This window comes from Dryas octopetala, chromosome 6 (assembly GCF_963921425.1).
Source record: "Dryas octopetala chromosome 6, drDryOcto1.1, whole genome shotgun sequence".
Lineage (NCBI taxonomy): Eukaryota > Viridiplantae > Streptophyta > Magnoliopsida > Rosales > Rosaceae > Dryas > Dryas octopetala.
In genome coordinates this window covers 14970255-14980236 of record NC_141371.1, presented here as the reverse complement: position 1 = coordinate 14980236, position 9982 = coordinate 14970255, and the positions used below count along the sequence as shown (strand labels likewise).

At 33.6% G+C, this 9982-nt stretch overlaps 1 protein-coding gene across 1 annotated transcript; it reads right to left on the bottom strand.

Annotated features, from left to right (window-relative positions):
* Positions 1–3971: 3971 nt before the first annotated feature.
* Positions 3972–8473, bottom strand: LOC147282720 (Transcription elongation factor (TFIIS) family protein). The gene is made up of 9 exons (XM_086246231.1): positions 7066–8473; positions 6811–6879; positions 6607–6689; positions 5780–5832; positions 5559–5680; positions 5411–5438; positions 4986–5293; positions 4817–4907; positions 3972–4586 (listed from the first exon to the last, which is right to left on the bottom strand). The coding sequence occupies exons 1-9, from the start codon at positions 7549–7551 to the stop codon at positions 4450–4452; spliced, it is 1377 nt and encodes a 458-aa protein (XP_086102357.1). The 5' UTR covers positions 7552–8473; the 3' UTR covers positions 3972–4449.
* Between the last annotated feature and the right edge of the window lie 1509 nt (positions 8474–9982).

Genomic DNA, 9982 nt, shown 5'->3' with positions numbered 1-9982 from the left:
CAAAGTGTTAGAAGGACACCTCAGCCCTATTCCCTCAAATCTCTTTCAGTTCTCTTACCCCTAAACTTTCCTCTCCCCTCTTCGACCGACGATGTTCCGATTTCGTTGCAGATGTATTCTATTAGTCGAAATGGTTGTATTCTACTAGTCGATATAGCTGTATTCGATTATCTCCATAGTTGTATTCCATCAGCATCACGTCTGCACACAATCGCCGCCGTACTCCTTGTTGGACTCCCGATTCCATAAATTAGGTATTATTATTTCTCAATACTCGTATAAATTGGATGCAATTTTGTTACTTATTTGGTTATTGAATTCATGAATGTTGATGAATGACCACTAAAGAAAATTAAGAGTTTATAGAATTTTTTTAATTAAATTGTTAGATTGAAATTTATTGCATTGGTTTTGTTAGAGTTGAAATAGAAGGGAATGGGCTTTAACTAAAATTTACATTATTTGAATGACATTATTAAGTAAACTTTGAATACATTATGCATTGGTTTAATTTGTTGGAGCTGAAATGAAATTAATTAGTACACTGAAATCTGAATGCATTATTAATTAATTTCTCATATATTAATTAAGGTTTGTTATATTTTTGTTACAACTTTCTCTCTTTTTGGGCTATAAAAATTAACTTTTATGAATTATTATGAATAAAAAAAATCAAACTAAAAATATTTTAGCCTTATATAATTATTAACTAATTTATATTAATTATGAGATGAATTCATAAAGGAGTTAGGTAATGTGCTAAACTAATGTTAGTGTGTTAGTTGTTAATGTAGCCGTGTTGGAAGGGCTATAAAATTTGCCCCACTGTACTCAAGTTTGATCTCCCTCCCTCTAAACAAACTAATGTTAGTGTTAATGTTATAATATAAGTGTTAGTGTTAGTGCTGGTGTTAGTCTTATTGTTATTGTTAGTATTAATATTTCTTTAATTATTGAATTTCCTCTGTAACATAAAGGGATATCAATGGGTGACTGAAAAATTTGGTTGTATGCATATTGAAAATTATATATTCAATTAGAGGGCTCCTCTATTGAGGTATACATCATCTTAAGCATAATGAGATATGTTTTGTGGGATCCACTTCACATTGTAATTCGATGATAAAAGCCATCTATTTTTTAAGTCTCAATTCAATGATCATCCTTGCAGAAAATTAGATAAATCGGAAACCAATAAGACATCCAATTATGATCGAATAAATCTACGAACATAGTGAATTCAATTTACACTTGAAATGATAACCCTTTAATCAAACGTTTAAATAATTTCCGATTTATCTAATTTTTTATAAAGATAATCCTTGGATTGAGACTTGGAAAATAGACGGCTTTGATCATTAAACTACAATGCAGAATAAATCCCACCAGTCATACCTCAATGAAAAAGCTCTATCCAATTATATTGCTTATGATTTTATATTGCAACATTTTCGAAATATGAAAATCTGACATATAAATTTATATATTGCAATAATTTTTCTCTTTTATGAATGAAAATATTGTTATTCAATATTTTAGAGATTATTCATCATGTCCCACAAGTATAAGTTCCTATAATCCTATCTCTAGCGCTAGTGGAGGCAATAGTGGTCCGCATATGAAAACAAGTTTTTAGCATGCATATATAAAGGGTATGCATATATGAGTTGGTGGGTAGTCTAGTTGAAAGGGTTGTAGAGTTTGTCCCACTACATCTAAGTTTGATTCCCCCTTCCCTTAAATCTAAAAAAGAAAAGAAAAAAAAAAAGAGTATGCACATATATATATATTTTTAACTTATTATCAATTTATAAAATGACATAATCCTTGTAGAAATGTTAAATCAAATAGTGTCATATATAATTGTTCTATAAGAAACAAATGTTGCTATAAATGCGGTATCCCACTATGATAATTACACAATCTGTGATAATTTTATAGAAGTGTTAAATCAGATATTGTCATAAATGTTATATAAAAAAACCAGATATTGTCATGAATGAGGTATCCCACTATAATTTTTCACAAACTAACATATTTTCAAAAACCAGATATTTTCATAAATGTTTTTTTTATCTTAAATGCTCTACTTTTTTTTTTTTTATATCTCAGATATTGTCATAATAGTTTTTTCTTTTTTAACTCAGATATTGTCATAAATGTTTTTTTATCTTAGATGCTTTGCTTTTTTTTTTAATTTTTTTTTATCTCAGATATTGTCATAATAGTTTTTTCTTTTTCAACTCAGATATTGTCATAAATGTTTTTCTTTTTTAACCCAGATATGGTCATAAATGTTCTATAAAAAAATATTGTTATTTATGTAGTACGCTATTATTCGAATGATAGCCAACATGACTATCAGAATATTTAGTCACAAGTCTGACAAATTTGTTATAGTATAACATAATTGCTGAAATGTTAGTCAACACAAATGTATTTGTGACTGAATTTATAATTCAGTAATAAGTTGTGACTACATGTAACATTCTGAAATTGAACCCCATTAGTAACTAGCTTTTGGTTTTATGATAATGTAACGAGCGTGTCTCAAAATTCATAATAAATAGTAAAAAACTCAATTTAGTGTTGCCATGGACTTTTATAAGACACTACATATGATAAGTTTGTGTAGTTTCTAAGTTTAGGTGTTTGATAGCGGAACTAGAACATCATACTTTTTTTTTTTTGGGGGGGAGGAGGGTGGAAATATAACTATATAAGTTGAAATTGAACACTATAAATAAGACGATTAGAGACCAGCAATGTGGATGAAATTCTAAGAGTGAGTGAGGAAACACTTGGATGCTTTATTTTATCCTTAACCTCATGAATATAGCTCACTTACGAGTGGACATTGTAAATCTTGTGGATTGTGTGCTTATTCTTATGATTTTTAGAGTATCTCCTATATTATTTTCCAATTTGATGATAAGTTAGGGAAAAAATTTAGATTTGGGAAAGAGTTCTCCAATGCTAAAGTTGAAATTTTCTCTAAACCTTTTTTTTTTTGTTTTGTTTGAGTTTTTGGTCTAAAATTTGATTATTGGAGATTTGGATAAAGTTTGAAGAGCCTCATCCATTCAATTTGATTTGAAGAATTTTTTAATGAAATCTCAAATTTGGGAAAATTTTAGGATAGGGTTGGATCTGCATTTTATGTCTTTTTCCCAAAATTTGAATTTAAAGAAAGATTTAAAAAAAAACTGGAGATGCTCTTAGTCACCTTTCTATTTTTGCTACGCACTTCTCTAAGAAATTAAGGTTTTAACTCCTAAGTCCTAAAATCTCCACACACACCTCTTATTGGTTCACATATAGGTTAAATTTGCCTTTTTTTTTTCTTTTGGCCATAGGTTAAATTTACCTTTAAATGTACTGTTTAAGAGAAAATGATTTGAAGGAAGTTTTTGTAAGTTCCCCAAAATGTTGGAGATGTGGTCTGATTTATCTTTTATTTGGTAGTTGTTGGCACAAAAGTGTGGTAGGGGAGAATCGACCACACACGCCTCTATAGTTGGTAACTTGGTATTAATTTCCAAGCAGCATCCTCCATGTGAAATAGGAATATGCCACAATGACTTTTACAAAATATTTAATTCAGAAACACAATGAAAATGCCCATCACGTGAATCACATTATATCATTCCAATATTCATTGTTTAGCTTAAGTGCAGGACTGAGACTACCAGGTAAGCCACCCCCATCTATTATCCATTTGAAAGAAACAGTTTATATTGTATACATATGATAGATACATGGCCCCACTCCTATTACTCTACTAACTAGAATTCACACCAAAAACTCACATGATTCTATTTCCCTAGATATTCTTGGATACAACTAAATTTTAACAATCTGCCAATAACTAATCACGTGACCAAAATTAGAACATTGACTAGCTTTACGAGAATCATATCCATCATATCATCCGCAAAGCTAGTACTAGTGCAGACCTTAGAAAGAGACTAGAAAATTTAAATTTATACATTCTTATAAAGGTGCTTACAGATGATTGTTATAACAATGGACTTTATTGTGTCCCAAGTAACTTATATAACTCATGGTGTAGAAGTTTTGATTCTGTGAGAAAAAATGTTGAGGGTATATAGTCAGTTAAAATGGGTGTGAAATATCAGAGTTCTCTACAGACATTCAGCTCAGAACCAAGTTCAAATGAGACTTCATAAGCAACAATCCGCCTCCTAATTTCAAAGAAAAGACCTCTATAAACCTCAACGCATTTAGTTTAGGGCAAGTTTCAAAAGTTTGCCTGCCTATAAATCAGAAACAGCCCCTCTATGGCAAGAATGGTGGTTGAATTCCTTATTCTTGATGCAAAAGTGGGTCAAGCCACAGTAAGCCAGAGAGTATGTGTGTTCTTCCACTAAATTTGAAATGGAAGAACCTCGGAAAAGCCATTGAAACCAGTCTCCTTCACAAAGTAACTTATCTCCGTCCATGTGCCCAATGCCGATTGTGGTTTCCAGGCTTCACATGGGGATTCCTATGGCCAATCCCTTGCTTGAACCCTTGCTTGGGGAGATCATGCAACTCCATAACCTGTATTGTCCGTTGCCTCTTGGCTGTTGAACAAAAAGAGAACACAGGCATACATGAGAGATTGAAAACTTGAATTACAACTGAAATGTTATTGAAAGAAAGATCGATCATCACTTCAACACCCAAACTTAGGCCAACATTGATTCATCTAGCCACCAAATATTGACATTTCAACGTATTAATTGAAAACATATCTCTAGAAATTAATTACCACCCTTATCAAGTTAAAGTCAAAATATTTTTCAGAACATACCGTTCTCAGCTTGTTGATAACTCTCCTGGAGTTTCCTTTTTGTGGCTTCTAGTTTCACTTGGACTGAAAATTCATCTGAACACTTGAATTTCTATAAACCAATAACATAAATCAGATAAAGATTGAAACTAAAGATATAAAACTACACGTAATTGTAACAAGCACTTACATCCTGCTGACCAGTGAGTTGCCTCTTTTGAATGGCAACCTTTTCTGTTTTTGGCTGGATCTTTGTTTCATTATTGACCTTTTGCTCCATACTTATTCTGGGAGGTCTGCCAGGCCCAGAGTCGGTGTTTGAGGGCTTATTCGGCTTCACAACAATTTCTTGTTTCTTCACTTGTTCATTCTTGTTTTCCTTGGTAAGCACACTTGCCTCATTTGAAGACTGTTGTTTCAGTCTCATCATATTTTGTTTCTCCTGTGATGGTTTTCTTCCATTTTGACGATACTTGAATTCCCCACTGTTTCGAGGATCTGAAACAACATTCCCCGTTCATAATCATGAATCCAATAAGTGGGGAATTCTAATAAAGAACCGAATAACACAAAAGCTATCAAAGAGAAGCATAAAAACTTGAAAATTCAACTTACTTCCATCATCATCCATGCCATCAAAGAACTTCACATAGTGCAGTTATTGGACATCCATGTGAATAAATCCAGTCAGTTTACAGCCATCATAATGAAAAGAAGATTATTTTCCTCAATAAGAAAAGAAAGAGGGGAAGAAGATTCATACCTGTGAGAGCTCTATTCCTGTGGTTTGAGTAGCAAAGAAAGCTCCTTCATCCAGTGGAGGAGATGGGAGTCCTTCTTCGTCATCAATAGATGGATTAACAGAATCTGACATAGCTTCTGTGTCTACAAGTTAAAATTAAAATTAGCTTCCATGTTCCAGTGGAGTAATGAAAAGAATGGTACATACATGATCTCTAATAACATAAAATCGACAATTCCTACTTGCAATAGCTGCTGTAGCATTCACCCATTCATCTACCAAGTCTTTCCACCCACTGCAATCCACAAAAATAAAGTTAAAACACAGTGGTTCCATAATCTAAGATATCAAACAAAATGTTAATGACACAGGTCATGGTCCTATATAAAAATGAAATATGGTGTCTTTAAAAGATCATTTCAGATCAAAGAAGGTGAACTGAGTTATGACTCATCCATTATACAAGGATTCTCACCAAGCAGTTGGCGAATAAGCACACTAAAAGAGTTAAAGAAAAAAATGCATTGGGATAAGAAGAGCCAACAGATGTGCAGTTGAAGGAAATGGATTCCATGTCTTGACAAATATGCAAAGGAGAAAATACCAGAGTACTGTTGATTTCTGTCAGTAAGCACAACAATAGATACTGAATACGTAAACACAACAAATATGAATGCACAGTACTCTGCAACTGGCAATTATCTGATGCCAATTTTGGTTACAGATGAGGAAAATATTGTAATGTACAATGAACCTAGCTCTAATTGGCATCCATGAAGCTTAAGTGCTTTAGCGGTTATAAAACCTATGCTGTGCTTTTATACGGAATATACACCTGGGTTATTAATGCACCCAAATGACTACAAAGAAAATAAAAAAGGAAAACTGCTTGATACTGCAATGCATAGAAACAGACAAGGAAAGATAGTAAATAGTAGAAGAATTAGAGAATGGAAGTAACAAACTTTAGAAGATATTATAATGCAGCTACAGCTTAGCACTCAATTTCCTCCCAACAAACACATAGTACAAATAATCCACTGCCGCACTAGGGTTTATAAATTCATACTCGATAAGTGTTCGAGCAAGATGACGAATCTGCTTTGATCCATGCTTTCGAAGACCATTAACCGCCTTTCCAATCTCAGTTGCCTGGAAAAGAACTCTATTCAGTCCATACAGCAGCAAAAAACTAGAGCTGATTGAGGAATTTAATATTGCTCTTACACAGAAGGCATTCTAATTCAATAACTAAACTGGATTAGAATCCAACCTTCAAAGTCTCCACAGTCAGAGCCAACAACTGAAGCTTCCTCAAAGAATCAAACAATACCTCATCAGACTGCCACAACAATAATTAACAATTCAATCAGAAACCAGAACAACTAAAGTATTCTCAGCAGCCAAACAAAGCAAAAATTCTCGAACACCCTTCAAAACCAATTTCAAAAATCTAAAAAACCACATAACTAAATAATCACAAAATACGAAACAGAAACTGATAAGCAGAGAATTTCAGAGGGTATACCTCTTCTTCACTATTCTGAACGATCTCTTTGATCCTCAAGACCTCCCCAACAATTTGAGACTCTTCTTCAATCTCATCAGTCAAAGCCTCAGCTAATCCATAGCTGTAATTGCTAACCTGCTGGTTCATGTTCATCTCTCCCTGTTCATCTCTATTGCTATTGACCTTGCTCTCTTTACTAGCACCAGCCTCAACTTCACCTCCATCTCTCTCAAACCCACTTTTGCAACCTCCATCATCGTCATCATCCTCTTCATCACCACCAGCACCAGGCACCGCCAACTCGACCTTGTCGCAGCCCAAGCACCGGGTCAATCGGCACGAAAACAAGCGCTCAGCTATTCGATCCCTCCGCAATTTGAACTCCTTGGGGCAATCCGAAGCCGCCACCATGATCGCATGGTCGATTATGTTGAAAATGTCCGAATTCGCAGTTCGAAAGTAATTCCTCCAGTAATTCAGTGACCCACCAGACTTGGTCGCCATGGTCCAAAACGCAACTCCTAAATCAAATTTCAGACGCACACAGAAGATTGAATTTGAAAGATCAGATATAAACCAAACTCACAAGATTGTGGTCAAACCCAGATGAGCAAAACCAGCAAAACCAATTCTCATGTGATTCTGATACTATCAGAAATGAAAACAATCGATTTTCATGAGGATTTTTGATATGGGGAGAATCGAAATTGATGGTTATGTTTGCGTGGTTTTTAGGAGAGACTCAGATAAGGATAATAATCTGTATTTTTTTGGTACGATTTTGGTAGGAGATGTGATGATGGAGAATCTAGGACCAAACGTTAGTTGAATTCTCACATAATATTCTGAAAGGCCAAAATGGGTTACGTAATATATATGATCACAAATGGAAAGATCGCCACCGATAAGGAAAACCCAAACAATATCTGACCAAAACAAAACTTGGGCTCTTGTTCTTGTATCAGGCTAAACTTTCCCGGAAAATCCCCAAATTTTCTACAGAAAAAAATAAGTTAATGCAAAAGTTTTAATAACGCTATTCAGGGGAAACATACAGAATGAAAAGTATTGGATGGGTTTTGTTTGTGTGTGTTTCTCTCTCTTCTCCCTAAACAAATACCAGGTGCTGTGCTTGCAGACCCCAAAAAGGCCAGAAGAGAGTTTTTGTTTTGCAAAACCACTCCTTGAAAAAGGAGCAAGCTAATAAAAAAATTAATTTTATAATTTGTACTCCTCTTGTTGGGAGTCTTGGGACTTTAGAAACTGAGTTGGAGTTGGAGTTGGTGTTTCTTTTTTCTTTTTTTATTTCTATATTTTTAACTGTTTTAAGTTTTAATTTAACCCCTCCATGAAAGAAAGAAAGTGCCTTTTCGTTGTGGGTTTTTATCTTTCTTAAATAATTAATTGAAATAATTTTTGTTGGGGGTTAAAATGTGGAGCGGTATTAAACTGAGTCAATTGGGTTACGACTCGAATGTGAACTCGGTCACGACTTCTCTCATGCCCTTTCACATTTCAGACAACACTGATTTCTAGTTGGGGAGATCCACGAGGATGATGACTCATTTATTAGCTTCCTCAGAAAAAACTCGGCGCCTCGTTTGAACACTATTCTCACCCGTCTGTCACCCAAGCCCGAGAATGGTTGATTCCTGTCGTGACACGTTAGCATTATCGGTGCTACCTGTTTTATTTTATTTTTTAATCGGGGGTGAGTGGGAGCGCACATATATTAAATTCAAAGTTGGCATAGGTGGGACCCAATGGATAAGGCTTCTTTGCAGGTTACAGATATCACAGCCTGTGACGTTACTTTTATTCTTTCTAATTTTCTATTTATTTCTGTTCGGCTTTTGTTTCTTTCCTGGATTCACTATTGATGTGGGCTTTGACTTCTACAGAGCACAAAGTCGCAGTAAAACGTGAATCAGTTTTGACTTTCAAGCAAAACGGTTTGAACTGGTTTGGTAAGGTAAATACTTGTTTGGTAAAAAGAACAAAAATACTTGTTTGGTAAAACCGTATTGACAAGGGGAAACAGAGACATGTGAATTGCATATAATAATTGAAACAATCGCATGGAGGAAAATGGAAGCCTATGATTGAAAAAAAGAATTAATGCCATTTTGTTTTCTAAACTATTACATTTTATCAGTTTGATCCTTAAATTTTTAATTTGAAAAATTAAGAACTTATTTTTCAATTTTGTCAATTAAAATTATTCCGTCAATTTATATATTTTTTATCCAAATTTAGAAGAAAATGAAGTAGGAAAAATAGTAAGATCTAAATAGAAGGAACCATTTTGCCATGAAAAAGGACCCCACGTAGTTGGCACATGGTGGCTATACAAACAAAAATTAAGATGAAAATGTGTAAATTAACGGAATAACGACAAAATTAAAAAGATCATAGTCTTTAATTTTCTAAATTAAAAATTTAGAGACCAAATTGGTAAAGTATAATGATGCCTTTGTTTTGTCCAATAACATTATTTCCATTGAAAAATGAAGATGTTAATTTGCATAATGATGCCTTTGTTTTGTCGAAGCCCAACAAAATTAAATCCTCTATCAATTATGTGATGTGAGAAAACAGACGTGTCTGTATCTGTACAACAAACAGCACTGGTTTATTACGAGGGCATGAAGATCACCTACTGGATTCATGCAACAACAATATGTACATGTGCAGTGACAATTGACAAAAATATAGTCTTACCATCGAAAGAGTTTTGTTTTTCTTGTTGCAATGTAGTCTTATGATTGAAATCTATTATTTTGTAGAGTACTATTTGAAGATTATCTCTATAAAAAATGAATCAAATTAAAATTGTTTCGTTATTTACCCGTTAACAAATAAATAGACAATGTTGATAACAATTAAATTCATCTCACCATTTATTTATTGGATTGATTAGTCAACTTCTCTCTCT